Genomic DNA, 17477 nt, shown 5'->3' on the forward strand with positions numbered 1-17477 from the left:
TTTATTCACTGTTTCCCCACCAGCATTTATTCCCCATCAGCAGGTGATGTCTGGCCATTTCCCAGGAAAAGGGGCTCCAGTATGTGCAGCGGTTGCTCCAGAAAGCCAGCCCTGTAAATAACAAACATCCTCTGCTCATCCTCCTTTCTCTCAGCTTTCATAACCGAGCAGATGCCACAGGGTTTGGAATATCCCTTTGGTAAGTTGGGGTCAGCTGTCCTGGCTGTGTCCCCTCCCAAGGTCTTGCCCACTCACAGCCTCCTGGCCAGGGGTATGTTGGAGGGACTGTCTGGATGCTGGGCCAGCCCCGCTCCCCAGCAGCCAAATCCCTGGGCTGGTACCAACACCCTGCTCACTCCTGATGCACAGCATGGCCAGGGCTGCTGGGGGAAATGAACTCCACCTCAGCCAGACCCAACCCAGTCCTAAACACGGCACCATGATGGGCTGCTGGGAAGAAACCCAGCTCTATCCCAGGGAAAAACACCTCTACCCCATGATCCAAGGCTGGGAAACAAGCACAGGAAGGAAGTAAGGCAAACAAGGCATTTACCCCAGCCAGAAGAGCCACCAGTGTAGCACCATGTGCTGGTGCAGCATGATCAGCTCATTGCAAGCAGCTCCCAGCCTCTCCAGTTGGTGACAGCGCAGGGGCCACATCCAGGTCCCCCGGTCACTCATGGAGCAGTAAGACTGTGATCACTGCACGGATGGGAGGAAGAGACAGTGTCACCCAGGGAAAAGTCCCTGTCCCCAATACTCTGCTATAGTGGTCTCAGCGTGTCCCCCCCCAGCCCAGTGTCACTCTGACCATGGGTCTCAAGGGGGAGCACAGAGAGCTGGGCCTGCCCCATCCACCCCCCCAGTCCCATGTCATACCTTTGGCCAAGCTGCCAGAGCTCCCATCCGTGTCTATGGAGGAGAAACAGCTGCGAGCTGCCACATCGTGCTCTCTGTGGGCACAGTGCACATAAGAGGAGAGAGAAAGAAGCATCAGCATCCACTGTGCTTCACCATCAGGCTAGGAAGCTCTCCAGAGTGCTGTGTCTTGTGCTCACAGTTCCTACCAGCCCCCTGGGCTCTGCCTTCCTCCCACACCCTGGGGCTTTACCTCTACTTCCAGATGCTTTACATCTGCACTTCCAGATGATGAATCCAGTGATGCTGATGACAGCCAGGATGGCAAGGGGAACAACCACCCACAGCATGATGGCCAGTGAGTTGGACTCTGGCTCTGGGAATGAGCAGGGTGGTGAGGAGGGGAAGGGCAGTACCCCCAGCCCACCCCTCCACATGCCCAAGGCCACCAGACTCACCCCACACAAAGACCCCCGGCTCGCCCAGGCTGGCGTGCTCCACACGGCACCGGTACTTGTCCTGCTCCCCAGGAGGGGCCTCAATGGACACCCAGGTGTAGTAGGTGCCATCGCTGTTGGGCACGATGCTGCCTCGCTGGGTCTCCTGGTCCCTGACCTCACCATCCTTCAGCCAGCTGATGGTGATGGGCCGTGGGTAGAAGCCGTAAGCGCGGCAGTGCAAGGTCAGGATCCCATGGGTCTCCTTCTTCGACACTTGGACCGTGGGGGTCTCTGGGGAGGGGGTGGCAGTGAGGGCTGGCACACACATCCACGCTGGCCCATCCCCAGGGTCCCCATCTCCACTCACCATTCCTCTCCAGCATGGCCTGCCCATAGCTCATGTATTTCATCAGCCACTCAGGGCAGATGTTCTCCAGGTAGTCCTTCATGTGCTTAATGGGAGTCCTGTCTGCCTCCCAGTTCCTCTTGGTGATTTGTGCTGCTGCATCTGCTGCAGTCAATGTCATTGTGTCCATGTCGAAGGCAATGAAGTCCCTCCCATTGTAGGCGATTTGCCAACACCCCCTGGTGCTATTGTCCTCCAGGAGGTCACAGCTGACTCTGCTCTGCAGTGTGTGAGCCCCTGAAACACGACCAGAGAGATGGGCCTGAGGGGCTGCTGTAGGCCTGGGCCTTCAGTGGGGCAAGGCCCCCCTAGCAGCACCCCCCACTCCATCTCTGTGTGATCCCCAAGGGAGTTGGGCACTGACACGAGAGCTGCCCCCACCCTGCCCAGGGCCAACAGCACTTGGGGCATCACGTAAAGCTGTGACACAGAGCCCCGGCACCCAGGACATGGATGAGCTGGCACCCAGCCCCTCAGAACCCTGGAAGAGCAAGGGGATGGGACAGAGTCCTGAATGCTGGGTAAGCGAGCAGATAGGAGATGGCATGGGTTGCAGGAGCCCCTCTGGCTCTGGGGTGGGGTGTACAAAGGAATGGTGATGGGCTGGGATATGGGATGGGAACCCCTCTGGTTCTGGGGGTATTCACTGCCACAGGATGGTGAGGGCTGGGATGTGGCAGCCAGGCCTGGGATGGGGTGCTGGGCATGGTGGGGAGAAGGCCAGAATGTGCTTGGTGGGGCACCCAGAGGCCTCCCTGGATCTGGCAGAAAGGATCCCATAGAGTGTGGGGCTGGGGAACAGGGGTGCTTGGTGCGCTCTGCCAACAGCACTGGGCTGGGAAGGATCGGCACATCCCAGTGCAGCAGCATGAGGAAGGGTAATATCTTCATGGGGGAGGAGGGAGTGGAGATCTCCCATCCCACAGAGCCCCTTCCCAGCCCACACTCACCCCCACTCTGGTTGTAGCGGCTCTGCAGTGTGTCCAGGTTCACTGTGGAAATCTCCTGATTGGTCTGTTCAATCTGGGTCTGCTCGTCCCAGTGCTGCTGGTCCAGGTTGGCCGCCATCCAGTCTGCCCGGGGCACCGCCCTCCCCTTCTCGCTGTCGTAGCGCGAAATGAGGTTCCTGTCCACGTACCCCATGGACACAAACTGGGGTACTCCTGGGCTGGGCTCTGACACTGCGGTGTGGAAGTAGCGCAGGGAGTGGAGCTCTGTGGGAACACAGGGGTCAGTGAGAGGTGGGGGGTGCAGGGTGAGGGTGCCAATAGTGATGGGGTGCAGGAGTGGGTGGTGAGCCTGGGTGGGGTTCCCAGTGCAGCAGATTGGGGTGCGGGGGTCAGCTTCAAGGGGAAGTGTCTGGTCGGAGGAATCTGTGTCCAGGATGGGGTTCTGCTTCCCATGAAGGGAAGCCGGAGGGTCCTGGTGATGAGGAAAGGGGGGCTCTGTCAGTGAAGGACCCGAGGTGCCCAGGAAGGGGATCCAAGGGGGTCTCTGGCACCAAGGAGAAACTGATCTGTGGGAGCATCTGGGAAGGGGATGGAAAGGGATGGAAGAGGATGGAAGGGGAGTGTTCCAAGGGGGCACCCATTCTCTAGGGAGAGTGACTGGGTGTCACTGTGCCTCAGGGTGATCCAGTGTGCAGGGAATGGAGAACCGTTATCAAGAAACTGGGTCCAGTGGGGTTCCCGGGACCCACCCGCACTTACCACACGCCGCCCAGCCGAGGACCCTCAGTAGCAGAAGCAGCCCCAGTGCCCGGTCCAGCCCCATCCATCCTCTCTGGGTCCCAGATGTTCTGAGCCAAAGGAGCCCTGCTCCAGGACAAACCTGGCTGCCAGCCCCGCCCCGAGACCCGCAATTGGCTGCGCCACCACCCACCCACCAATGGCAGCCAGAGACTCTTACCAGTAACTCCTCCCACGGGACTGCCTAGCCCCCCGACCCCCTCAGGGTCCCATAGCCCCCCACAGCCCCATTTCACCTGTATCCCCCAGGCTGGGGTCACTCCTAGGCACCCCGAATCGCAGTTCTTCCCCCCACACCAGTGCCACTCTCATCCCCTACCCTGGGACACCCTGAGACTCCCCAGACCTGTTTGTGGCAGGGGGACCCAGGCATCTGGCACCCCGTGGCTCTCCCCACCCGGCTCTGACCATGTGGGTTTGTGGGTGAAACAGATGGGACAAGGATAAAAACCTCCCAGAGAGTGTGGGCACCCCTGGGGCTTGCAGGAGCTGTCCCTTGTCCCCACTGTCCCTCATGCACTGGGTCACTTGTGTCTGCCATCGCCTGTGCCCAGTGTGCCTCGGGCTTGGCAGCGCTCCTGCCTGGCACTGCTCATACTGCATCTCCTGCACAAGTCCATCAGCTTACCAGTTCAAACCACTAAAACCACCTTCCAGAAGGACCTGCACTATCTTCTGCCCTGTCTCAGAGAATTCCTCTGCTCTCCTGCCCCATATGATGATATCATCAGCATCCTGCAGGTGCTCTGTGGGTTCACCCCTTCCAGCGCAGTCAGGATCAGCCCAGGGCAGATGGTGGGGATGTGTTTCCACCCCTGGGACAGTCGATTCCAGGTGGATTGGGCACCCTTCCAGGGACTGCAAACTGTGCCCTACTCTCTGCTGCCAAAGGCATCCAGAAAAAGGCAGTAGTGATATCAACTGGGGCGTCCCATTGCGCTGCCTCTGACTCCAGTTCCTGCTGGAGCTCCAGCATGTCCAGCACAGCAGCGCTCGTGGGCAGGGTGACTCCATCCAGCCCATGACAGCCTGCTGTCAGCCTCCACTCTCCACTGGACTTCACACTGTTCTTAACAGAGGAAGCTCTCTGTGCCCACACACATCAAGGGTCCGGGTCCAAGCCAGTGCAGAATGCCCTGTGCCCACCTGAGCAGGGGGTACCAAGGCTGGGTTTCACCTCGCCAGTACCCAGGGCTGAGCACCCAGAGCCCATGGGGACAGGAGGGCAGGGCTGCTGCCCATCCATCCCAGAGCTAGCTCAGCGGGCACAGCTCCGGCAGCGCTCGGCAGGGCCCCAGCCACAGGACATGGGGAAAGCTGGGAACTCCGAGCGGGTCAGTGCGGTGTGATACGAGGAGGACACGGGCACAGCCCGGTGCCTGGATACTTCCCGCTGCTGGTGCACAGGCTGAGCCTGTCCCAGGGTGAGACTGTTCACCCCAGAGGGAGTGGGGGCAGCCGGGCAAAGCAGCTTCTGCCAGGACGCTGCCCAGAAGGGCTCCCAACTCCCACTGACTGAGCCACAGCGGGAAGCGGGGAGTCACAAGCACCAGTTCGCAATGGGCAGTGGGGAAAAGGAGGGGGGGACACGGGGAGCACTGAGGGCTCATGGAACCTAAACCTAGAGAAACAGACCCCACAACCTTCCACACACACATCCCCACCATTGTCCACATCCTCAACGTACACCAAACTCACAGCAGCAACACACACCAGAGCAGCAAGAGCCCGTCCTCAAGGTGGGCACAGGGGAAGGACAAGGGCTGGAGGGACAAACAAAATGAGCGTCAAGACTCAGCAAAGTGCAGTCACCTAGAGGAAGAGGCAGGAGCTGCTGGTAGAAATGGAATGTTTCAAGAGGGACCTTTCATTTCCCGCGCAGCAGATCTGTGCTCTGAGGCTCAGTTTCAGTTTGTGTAAAACCCAGTTTAAAACCACCTTCTATGTTCAAGAACCATTCTCTTTGTGGTTTTTCTTGGGTTTGTGGTTTTTTTTTCCTGTCTAACTGTCCTGCCCGGTTGTGTGAGGTTCTGTGACAGTTGCTAATTCCTTACAATTACAGTTAATGCCAGTCTTGCAGTGTGTGTAGTGCTGTGTTTGGGATTTCGGGTGTTGGTACCACCCTGATGGCTTAATTCATACAATCATAGAATCATAGAATGTCCTTTTTAAAGCCATGCAATTCTTTTGTCCCTTTCATAGAATCATAGAATGGCCTGGGTTGGAAAGGACCCCAAGGAACAGAGAGTTCCAACCCCCCTGCCACAGGCAGGGGCCACCAACCTCCAGGCCTGGGTCTACAGAAGGTTGCCCAGGGCCCCATCCAACCTGGCCTTGAACACTTCCAGGGACGGGGCATCCACTACCTCTCTGGGCAGCCCCTTCCAGCCCCTCACCACTCTCTCTGTGAAAAACTTCCCCCTAATATCTAATCTAAACCTTCCTTCCTTTAGTTTTAATCCATTCCCCCTTGTCCTGCCATTGTCTATCCTTTTAAACAGTTGAATCCCCTCCTGCTTATAAGCTCCCTTCAGGTACTGGAAGGCTGCAATGAGGTCCCCCTGTAGCCTTCTCTTCTCCAGGCTGAACAAGCCCAGCTCCCTCAGCCTCTCTTCGTAGGGGAGCTGATCCAACCCTCTAATCATCCTTGTGGCTCCTCTGAACCCTCTCCAACAGTTCCACATCTTTCTTGTATTGGGGGCCCCAGCTCTAGACACAGGACTCCAGATGGGGCCTTACGAGGGCAGAGTAGAGAGGGACAATCCCTTCCCTGTCCCTGCTGGCCACTCCTCTCCTGATGGAGCCCAGGATACCATTGGCCTTCCAAGCTGCAAGAGCACACTGCTGGCTCATGTCAAGTTTCTCATGCACCAGAATCCCCAAGTCCTTCTCAGCAGGGCTACTCTCAAGAAGCTCTTCTCCCAGGCTGTATCTATGTCTAGGATTCTTCCGGCCCATGTGCAGCACCTGACACTTGGCAGTGTTGAACCTCATTAGGTTCCCCCAGGCCCATCTTTCCAGCCTGTCAAGATCCCTCTGGATGGCTTCCTTTCCTTCTAGAGTGTCAACCACACCACTCAGCTTGGTGTCATCCACAAACTTGCTGAGGGTGCACTCAATTCCATCATTGATGTCATTGATAAAGATGTTAAAGAGCACCGGTCCCAAGACAGACCCCTGGGGGACACCGCTGGTCACCGGCCTCCACCTGGACATGGACCCATTGACCACCACTCTTTGTCTATGTTCTGTCAGTTTCTTATCCACTGGATGGTCCACCCATTAAATCAACATCTCTCCAATTTAGAGGTAAGGATGTGGTTGGGCACTGTGTCAAGGGCCTTGCACAAGTCCAGGTAGATGACCTCTGTCCTCTCCCTTTGTGCCACAGGACACCCTACATGTTTTCTGGAAGCGTTAGGGCTTCTTGAGCAAAGATGGGTTGTTGCAAGTGCTGCCTTGAGATACTGAATGTCAGCAGATCAGTCTTTTTGTGCCAGGACGTCTGGGAAGAGATCTGGGGCTGTTGGACACCAATGCTCTGTGTTTCTGCACAAGTTGGGGTGGGTTTGGTGGCCAGTCCTGCAGCCCTGTTGGGACCTATGGTGGTTCTGCTATCAGATGTGTTCATCGCCTTTGAGCTGAGGGCACACCTACCTGACTGTTGTGGTTTCCATGGCAAGGTGTTAGGGGTGGGGATGGGGACTTTAGGAGTTGACTTCTGCAAGAAACTCCTAGAAGCTTCTCCAGGTCCCACAGAGCCAGTACCAGCCAGCTCAAGGACAGACCCACTGCTGACCAATGTCAAGTCAATCAGTGATAGTGATAGTGCCTCTGTGATAACATATTTAAGAAGGATGCTGTGACGCAGTGGGATACACACATTGGAGCCAGCTTGATGTTTGGTGACAGCAATGGCTGAACATACTCCTGGGCTGCCAGACACAGGGTATCATGGCTATTCCTGTCCTGCAGTACTGCACAGGCTGGAACTCCAGCATCACCTTGAGTCAAAGGAATTATGACCTGTAGATGAGTCCCCAGAATAACAGGGCACCCCAAAGTGTCTGTGGCCAGGAATAAGTGCCCCACAAAGCCTCTGCCCTTCTGCAGCAGAAGAGGAAACTCCTGAAGGCCACCGTGTTCCCTTCTCCCTATCTCCCCATGACCTCTGGGCTTCTTTTCCCTTCCTTCTTCTCCTTTATTTTTCTTTGAACTGATGGTCTGCTGTATTTTTCCTTCATTGTCCTGAACCCCCAAATGTACTAAAACCACCACTGTGAAAGAGATGGACTCAGTGGAACTGGCTCAGGTGGACAATTTGCCAGGGTCTGGTCAGGGCTGTGCTCATTGCCTCAGCAATAATGGTCATACATGAGAACATCAGCCTATTTTGGGAAGGAAATATCTTCTAAAAGTGCTGAAACTCCCCTAGTGCTATTCTCCAGCACAAGCTGCTGTGAGAGGCACAGGGTGACTCACATTCCACCTACGGACAGTAAATCTGCAACTGACACTGGCTTAACGGTTGTTCAGGTTTTAGTCAGCCTGGTGCATCCGGCAGCTCGTGGCCATGTGCTGAGCAACTTTTCCTTCTACAGGGGCTTTCAAATATTACTTTCATTTAGGGCCAGTAACGGGTTTGCAATAAAACCTGGTGAGGAACAGTGGGACAGAGTAGGAGGATGCACAGGGACCCATGTGCAGTCCTGTCCTGCCATTGAGCACTGGTTTCTTCCACCATTGGGGTAATTGTGCAGGGGGTTTGGGGACTTCAGACCCTCTTTGGGGAGCAGGTGCAACCCTTCTTTTCCATCCCCTCTTGGACAGGTGTAACCCCCATCGCCCAGCTCTGCATCCCTTCCCCTCCCTTCTCTCCAGCAAGAATGCAGATGTGACTCCTGGCAAGTCGTGGGGTCCTCCTGAGGTATTGTGTGACTCTCCATGTGTTCCTGCAGGTAGGAATCCCACTCCAGGTGACAGATGTGGGGCAGGGAGCTGCCATGGGTCATGGGCAGCTGAGCCCAGAGCTTGGCCCCACAGGGGTTTCACTTTCCTTTGGGTTCTTTACACTGTACATCCCTTGCCCAGGGTTCCCCTTCAGTCCTGTCCTGCAATGCTCCCCTCAAATGTTTCTCACTAGCACTGGGGCAGGCTGGGGTGGAGGTCCTTTTCTGGACCAGGTTCCCACTTCAGGGAAAACTGCTTCTCTTTTCATTCCTCCCACACCCACTCCAGTTTTCCAGAGTCTCTGGACCATTGGAGGGCAAAGCAAAACCAGTGGCATGGGGCGTGCACTGCTCATGCCAACCTTCACCCTGGCCTGCAACACCCTAAATCAATCAACACTCAGTCTCTGTATCCCTCTCTGTTGTCAAGCTGAATTCAGAGTGGTGGGACCAGGCCACCCTCTCCATGTCACCATGGGGCAGGATGTCACACTGCCATGTCAGTTGTCCCCTGGCGTGGACACTCGGAGCTGGGACATCAGGTGGATCCATCACCATGTCTCTGAAACGATGCCCCACTACTGAAATGGGGAGGACGTGTCCAGGGAGCAGATGGAGGAATATGTTGGGATGACAGATTTGGCCAGAGATGAACTCTCTGGTGGAAACCTGGACTTGTGAATCTCTGGGATGAGACCCTCTGCTGATGGTCAGTACATCTGCACACGAAGAAACCATGCCCCTTATGGAGAAGCTTTGGAGCATCTGGCGGTGTCAGGTTTGTGGCCGATGCAGTGTTTCCAGGGGATGATCCTCATGTCCCTAGGGTTGTCTGTCCCTCACAGACCTCTGTCCTGTCCCTCTTTGCCACTGGAGACCTGGCACATTTTCTGGAAGCCTTGGGGCTTCTTGAACAAAGACAGGTCAGTGCAGACACTGCCTTCAGGCACTGAGGCTTGACAGCTTGGACTTGTTCTATGGGGTGTTTGGGGGGAGATCTGGGGTGTTGGGCATTAATGCCGTGTTGTTCCTGCACAAGTTGGGGTGGGTTTGGTGGTTGGTCCATTGGGACCTATGATGGGTCCACTATCAGATGTGTCCATCACCTTTTTGCTGAGGCCATCCCTACCTGACTGCTGTGGGTTTGCATGCAAGGTTTTGTGGAAGGGGGAGCTGCAGGGGTGTCTTCTGCAAGAAGCTGCTAGAAGCTTCCCCCAGGTCCAACCAGACAGCTCAAGGACAAACTCACCACTGACTAATGCCGAGCCAATCCACAGCAATAGTAGTGTCTCTGGTCCTTCCCCAGCCACAGGCTCTGGCCCTCAGTTCTCTCTGGGTGGTTACAAGGGCAGAGCCACCCGGGGGCTGTGTCATTTGGCTGGATGGTGCCTGCAACCAGAGGTGCTGTCGAAAAGACCCTGACAGGTAATGTCTCCCATTGGTCTCCCAGAGACGTTCCTCTGAGTCGAGGGGCCTGTTTGATACTGAAGATGTCATTGTGGTGACAGGAACCAGAAGTGGGAAATGGTCCTGTGTGGCCAGGAACAGCCACCTCAACCATGAGCAGTACATGTCCCTGCACAGCTCCAGTGTAATGGCTGCAGCCGGCCCCTGTGGGGGGAAGAAGGGAGTGAAATTATGACTAAAGTCTGCTAAGAGAGGAGGGGTGGGGGGAAGTAGAGGTAGTTTAAGATCTGGAGAAGGAAAGCAGCTTGTGAGGAATTGACTGGAACCCCACTCAACGTTCCCTGCCCCTCCTCGTGACATGTTGCTGGGGAAGAAGGGAGTAAAATCATGAATGAAATGAAGTTTGCTAAGAAGGGAGGGCTAGGGGAAAGGTGCTTTAAGACCTGGCTGTGCTTCTCATTACCTGACTCTGGTGTAACTGGGTGTGCAGTGTAGTTGTCATAAATTAGTTTTCTTTCTTCTGTGTTGAGTCTGTTTTACCCATGACACTACTTGCAGAGTGATCCCTCTGTCCTTATCTTGAATCCTAAGCCTCCCAATATATTTTCTCCCCTTTATGGCTGAAAAGGGGAGTAAGCGAGTGGCTTTGGTGAGCATTTCACCTCTAGCTAGGGCCAAACCACCTCACAGAGGAATGAGATGCAGCACTGGGTGAGTGTCTGTGAGATCTGGGACACTGTGGGGTCCCATTCCCAGGTGCTCTGTGCTCGGCCCTTTCCCACCTTGCCCATCCTCTCCATCCTGCCACCCCTGGGTCTGGGAAAGCCCAAGGCCATATGTCTGGGATGGTGGGCAGCTCGAGCAGACCAGCATAGGGATGGACCCTCTGCCCTGGCCAGAGCTGCTGGGACCGTCTTTGGGATGTGACCAGCTCTCCTCTCTCCTTGTAGCCTGGAGGAAGTTTCTGCTGCCCCACACTACAGGTAATTGGGGGTTTGGTTGCCACTCACATCCATGGGAGGTGGTTCTCCTCCCATTTCTCATGTTCAAGGGGCATCTGGGGTGGTCAGTGTCTGGGGCCAAGCTGTGCCTGGGTGTGTTGGGTGACTCCCACACCCAGACTGTGGCACTGGGCTGTTCCCACACTGTGTTGTGCCTGTGCCACACCTCATGAGCTCCATCAGTGGGGTCAAGAGGAGCCAACTCCTCTCTGACACCCAGGGCACTGCCCAGACCCTGCCACTGCCCCCCCTCTTCCTGCACCTCCACACTGGGGCAGAGGCCTCACCAGTGCCTGTTGCCATGGAATGTAGCTTGGCAGTGGCTGGGTCCAGCCCCAGAATGGGATCTCTACAAGGAAGGTGATGCCCCATCTTCTGCCCCACAGGGCGCATCCTGGCCCCTGGGGTGGTGGCCAAACCCCCAACCCCTCTCTTTTTCCTTTTTAACATCAGGCATGATGTGCTACAGCCTGGGATATTTGTCAGTAGATTGGGGCATGTCTGTGGTTGTTTCCACTTATGACATCACACTGTGCCACCACTGTTGAGATCCATCACTGTCATACCAGTCCAGTTTCTATCAAAAATCCTTGTAAGGGGTTGGCTGTGGCTGCACAGAAGGTGCCCACAGAGCTTCTCCATCACTCCCCTCCTCAGCAGGGCAGGGAGGGGAGGAAAAAAGGTGTAACAGGAACAAACTCCAAACCAAGGCAGCTGAATACAGCAAAAACCCTGGGCAGAAGTAAAGGAAAACCAAAAGTTTTATTCACCTTTTCCCCATCAGCATTTATTTACCATCAGCAGGTGATGTCTGGCCATGTCCCAGGAAAAGGGGGTCCAGTATGTGCAGCGGTTGCTCCAGAAAGCCAGCGCTGTAAATAACAAACATCCTCTGCTCATCATCCTTTCTCTCAGCTTTCATAACTGAGCAGATGCCACAGGGTTTGGAATATCCCTTTGGTCAGTTGGGGTCAGCTGTCCTGGCTGTGTCCCCACCCAAGGTCTTGCCCACCCACAGCCTCCTGGCAGGGGGTATGTTGGAGAGACAGCCTGGATGCTGGGGCAACCCCACTCCTCAGCAGCCAAATCCCTGGGCTGGTACCAACACCCTGCTCACTCCTGATGCACAGCACGGCCAGGACTGCTGGGGGGAAATGAACTCTACCTCAGCCAAACCCAACACAGTCCTAAACACGGCACCATGCTGGGGTGCTGGGAAGAAAACCTGCTCTACCCCATGATCCAACACTGGGAAACAAGCACAGGAAGGAAGTAAGGCAAACAAGGCATTTACCCCAGCCAGAAGAGCCACCAGTGTAGCACCGTGTGCTGGTGCAGCATGATCAGCTCTCTGCAGGCAGCTCCCAGCCTCTCCAGTCGGTGACAGCGCAGGGGCCACAACCAGGCCCCCCGGTCACTCATGGAGCAGTAAGACTGTGATCACTGTATGGATGGGAGGAAGAGACAGTGTCACCCAAGTCAAAGTCCCTGTCCTCAACCCTCTGCTATGGTGATCTCAGTCTGTCCCCCTCAGCAGCCCAGTGTTGCTCCAACCATGGGTCTCAAGGGGGAGCACAGAGAGCTGGGCCTGCCCCATCCACCCCCCAGTCCCATGTCATACCTTTGGCCAAGCTGCCAGAGCTTCCATCCGTGCCTATGGGGGAGAAACAGCTGCGAGCTGCCACCTCGTGCTCGCTGTGGGAACAGTGCACATAAGAGAAGAGAGGAAGAGGCATCAGAATCTACAGTGCTTCACTGTCAGGCTCGGGGGATTCCCAGAGCACTGTGGACTGTGCCCACAGCCCCTGCCAGCCCCCTGGCTCTGCCTTCCTCCCACACCCTGGGGCTTCACCTGATCTGCGCTTCCAGATGATGAATCCAATGATGCCGATGACAGCCAGGATGACAAGGGCAACAACCGCCCACAGCACGCTGGCTGATGAGTTGGACTCTGGTTCTGAGGATGAGCAGGGTGGTGAGGAGGGGAAGGGGAACCCCCCCAGCCCACCCCTCCACATGCCCAAGGCCACCAGACTCACCCCACACAAAGACCCCTGGCTCAGCCAGGCTGGCGTGCTCCACACGGCACCGGTACTTGTCCTGCTCCCCAGGAGGGGCCTCGATGGACACCCAGGTGTAGTAGGTGCCGTCGCTGTTGGGCACGATGCTGCCCCGCTGGGTCTCCTGGTCCCTGACCTCACCGTCCTTCAGCCAGCTGATGGTGATGGGCCGTGGGTAGAAGCCGTAAGCGCGGCAGTGCAAGGTCAGGTTCCCATGGGTCTCCTTCTTCAACACTCGGACCGTGGGGGGCTCTGGGGAGGGGGTGGCAGTGAGGGCTGGCACACACATGCACGCTGGCCCCTCCCCAGTGTCCCCATCTCCCCTCACCTTTCCTCTCCAGCACGGCCTGCCCATAGCTCACGTATTTCCTCAGCCACTCGGTACAGGTGTTCTCCAGGTAGTCCTTCATGTCCTCAGCGACAGTCCTGTCTGCTTCCCACTTCCTCTTGGTGATTTGTGCTGCTGCATCTGCCGCAGTGAACGTCATCGTGTCCATGTCGAAGGCAATGAAGTCCCTCCCATCGTAGGCATACTGCTCATACCCCCTGGTGCTATTGTCCTCCAGGAGGTCACATCCGTACATGTGCTGCAGTGTGTGAGCCCCTGAAACACGACCAGGGAGATGGGGCTGAGGGGCTGCTGCAGCCCTGGGCCTTCAGTGGGGCAAGGTTCTCCAGCAGCACCCCCCACTCCAGCCCTGTGAGGCACAGGGGGATTGGACAGCAGCAAGAGTGTTGCCTCTCCACTGCCCAGGGCCCACAGCACTCGGGGCATCACGTAAAGCTGTGATGCAGGCCCCCTGCACCCAGGGCATGGCTGGGCTGGCACCCAGCCCTATTGCAACCTGCAACAGCAAGGGGATGGAACAGGGTCCTGAATGTTGTGGGAGTGGGGTTAGGAGGTTGGATGGGTTGGGGAACCCTTCTGCCTCTATGTTGGGAGGTACAAATCATAGAATCTCTTGAGTTGGAAGGGACTCTTAAGTATCACAGATTTCAAGTCCTGGCTCTACATAGGCCCAGCCAAGTCAGAGCATGGGACTGAGTACATCGTCCAGACGCTTCTTGATCTCAGGCAAGCTCAGTGCTGTGACCACCTCCCTGGGGAGCCTGTTCCAGTTCCCAACCATCCTCTCAGTACAGAACCTCTTCCTAACAGCCAACCTAAACCACCCCTGTCACGAGGGGGGTCATGTAAATCCCTTGGGTTCTATCATAGCCAAAGAGGAGAGATCAGTGCCTGACCCTTCACTCCCCCTTGTCAGGAAGCCACAAAGAACCATGAGGTCTCCCCTCAGCCTCCTCTTCTCCAGGCTGAACAAACCAAGGGACTTCAGTCTCTCCTCATAAGACTTCCCCTCCAGCCCTTTCCCCATTCTCATTGCCCTCCTCTGGACACTCTCCAACAGTTTTGTGTCCCCCCCTGTACTGTGCCGCATAAAACTGCACCCAGTATTCAAAGTGAGGCCACACCAGAGCAGTACAGAGCAGGACAATCTGCTTGATGGACCCCAGGATAAGCTTGGCCCTCCTGGCTGCCTGGGCACACTGCTGGCTCCTGGGTAACTTGCTGTCAACCAAGATCCACAAATCCCTCTCAGCATGGCTGGCCTCCATAGGAAGGGTGAGGTGCTGGGATATGGGGTTGGAGCCTCTCATTGAATCACTTGGGTTGGAAGAGACCTTCAAGATTTTAGAGTCCAACCACAGTCTAACTCTGCCTAATCCACCTCTAGACCATGTCCCCAAGCACAGTATCTACATGCCTTTTAAATACCTCCAGGGATGGTGACTCCACCCTGTTCCAATACTTGACTACACTTTCGGTAAATCATAGAATCATAGAATGGTCTGGGTTGGAAGGGACCCCAAGGATCATAGAGCTCCAACCCCCCCTGCCACAGGCAGGGCCACCAACCTCCAGGCCTGAAGCTACACAAGGTTGCCCAGGGCCCCATCCAACCTGGCCTTGAACACCCCCAGGGATGGGGCATCCACCCCCTCTCTAGGCAGCCTGTTCCAGCCTCTCACCACTCTCTCTGTAAAAAACTCCCCCCTAATATCTAATCTAAACCCTCCTTTAGTTTTAATCCATTCCCCCCTGTCTTGCCATAGTCTACCCTTTAACAAGCTCATTCCCCTCCTGTTTCTCTGCTCCCTTCAGGTACTGGAAGGCTGCAATGAGGTCCCCCCACAGCCTTCTCTTCTCCAGGCTGAACAAGCCCAGCTCCCTCAAACTCTCTTTGTAGGGGAGGTGATAAATTATTTCTGATACCTAACCTCCCCTGGTGCAGTTTGAAACCATTTCCTCTCATCCTATCACTTGTTACCTGAGAGAAGAGACTGACCCCCACCCCCCTACACCCTCCTTGCAGGTAGTTGTAGAGAGCAGTAAGGTCTCCCCTCAGCTTCCTTTAATTAAGACTAAAAAAGCCCAGTTTCCTCAGCCACTCCTCATAAGACCTGTGCTCCAGACCCTTCACCAGCTTCGTTGCTCTTGTCTGGAGGTGCTGCAGCATCTCCACATCCTTCTCGTAGTGAGTGGCCTAAAACTGGATGGGGCACCCAGAAGCCTCTCTGGGTCTGGGACAAGGGACGCCAAGGACTGTGTGGCTGGGACAGACAGCCAACCTCCTTTGCACTAGAGGACAGGGGGCTGGGAGCCCTCTGACAATGGGACAGGGAAGGGTCAGCACAGGCCAAGGCAGTAGTGTGGGGAAGGGCAGGGTCTCCTTGGAGGGTGGGAGCTCTCCCATCCCACAGGGCACCATCCCAGCCCATACTCACTGGTGCTCTCGTTGTAGCGGCTCTGCAGTGTGTCCAGGTCCACATGGTAAAACTGCTGATTGTTCTGCCCAATATGGGTGTCCCTGTCCCAGTACTGCTGGTCCAGGTTGGCCGCCATCCAGTCTGCCCGGGGCACCGCCCTCCCCTTCTTGCTGTCGTAGTGTGAAATGAGGTTCCCATCCACGTACCCCACGGACACAAACTCTGGCACCCCCGGGCTGGGCTCTGACACTGCAATGTCAAAGTAGTGCAGGGTGTGGAGCTCTGTGAAGATACAGAAGATGGTAAAGGTTGGGAGCTGATGGTGCCCAAGATCAGGTGCTCCATGGGTGGGCAGTGAGGTTGGGTGGGGGTCCCAGAGAACAGATCAAAGGGTGGGGGGGAATATGACCGGTAGGGGGGATGATGAGGGAGCAATGTGTGTCCAGAAGGGGGTCCTGCTTCCTGGGACCGGACAGCCAGGGGTCCCCAGAGTCAATGAAAGGGGGCCTGAGGTGTAGGACAAGAGGTACCCAGGAAGGGGGATCCATGGGGTCAAGGAGAAGTAGATCTGAGGAAGATTCTGGGCAGGGGATGTGGGATGATGTCTGGAGGTAATGGTAACTTAAAAGTTAAACCCTATTTCCAAAGGCTCAGCATTTGCAGAACATTCCAGGGTGATAAGCAGCTGAGATGCCAGGCACCCACTCAACCATAAAGTTCCTCAACACCCTCCTTCAAAATAAATCCCAAAGCAAACTTTAAGGTTAATAATGTCAGGGGAGCTTGACGTATTGACCCTGAGACAGCTACGCAGAGGATGGAACAAAGTGGAGATATCACAGCCAAACTGCGATAACACAGAACTCCCCTGGGAGTGCATCCCCTGGGAAAATTAGAAATCTCTCTAGAGTTACTGGACATCTTTTAACATGTTAGTAAAGACCTTTAGTATTTACTAATGTTTGCAGACAGTGAATTTATCACTGCCAATCCAAAGAATCTGTGACTGTTGCTTGAATAAAATCCTCTTTCATTTGAGCCTGTCGTGTTAGTGCTCATTGAACGCAACTGAACTCCTTAGGCAGCTGTGGTAGTTCAAGTAACGCGACTGTATTGACCAAGTATCTTGCTATTTGTGATAGTTCAGTGCACAGAACAGAACTGGGCTTGTAACAACTAATTAGGTATATCATTACAATTAATTAATGTAATTGGGGGCGGGGGAGGGGGAAGGGATTGTGCCTGGGGAAGGGGAGCCCGGGGAGGTCCTGGTGGCTCAGGATGGAGGGGGATCAAGAGGGATCCCACTGCCCAGGGAATGGAGCAGCGGAGTCAGCAAAGGGGGTCCAGGGGGTTCTGGCACCCAGAGGATTGCCCGGGTCCCCGCCCGCACTCACCGCACACCACCCCGCTGAGAAGACCCAGCAGCAGCCCCAGCACCCGGCACGGCCACATCGCTCCACATTGCTCTGCTCTGGGACCACGACCAAAAAGGCCGATCAACCCCTGGGCATGCCCTAAACCATGCTGCAAGCTCCGCCTCGAGCCGCTTGATTGGCACCACCACCCGCCCGCCAATGGGAGCCTGAGTGTCCAAGGGACCGCCCACCCCTCAGCACTAGTGTGCTTCCCTGTGCCCTGTGGAACCCATGGCCTGAGTCATATCGGGCTGGTGAAGGGGGATGCTGAGACCCCCAGAGCAGAGTGTTGGGGACAGGGAGATGTCCCTGGGTGACACTGTCTCTTCCTACTGTCTCTTCACTGGTCTGGTCCCCATTGGGGTTGGGATGCCCAAGGGGATGGTTTGTGTTTGCTCTTCCTGCCTCAAACCCAGGGACA

General features: G+C 55.9%; 1 protein-coding gene across 1 annotated transcript in view; it reads right to left on the minus strand.

The window, feature by feature from the left end:
* Positions 1 to 873: 873 nt before the first annotated feature.
* Positions 874 to 17477, minus strand: part of LOC311202952 (class I histocompatibility antigen, F10 alpha chain-like) — a gene marked incomplete at both ends in the record, with an annotated part of 133247 nt that continues 116643 nt past the window's right edge. Inside the window, 6 exon segments of the mRNA XM_084277594.1 lie at positions 874 to 912; positions 1112 to 1201; positions 1203 to 1234; positions 12849 to 13121; positions 13198 to 13473; positions 15657 to 15920. Coding sequence (XP_084133720.1) covers positions 874 to 912; positions 1112 to 1201; positions 1203 to 1234; positions 12849 to 13121; positions 13198 to 13473; positions 15657 to 15920 — 974 coding nt within the window.

The sequence above is a fragment of the Gallinula chloropus genome (genome assembly GCF_964237585.1).
Source record: "Gallinula chloropus genome assembly, chromosome: 32".
In the NCBI taxonomy this organism is placed as follows: domain Eukaryota; kingdom Metazoa; phylum Chordata; class Aves; order Gruiformes; family Rallidae; genus Gallinula; species Gallinula chloropus.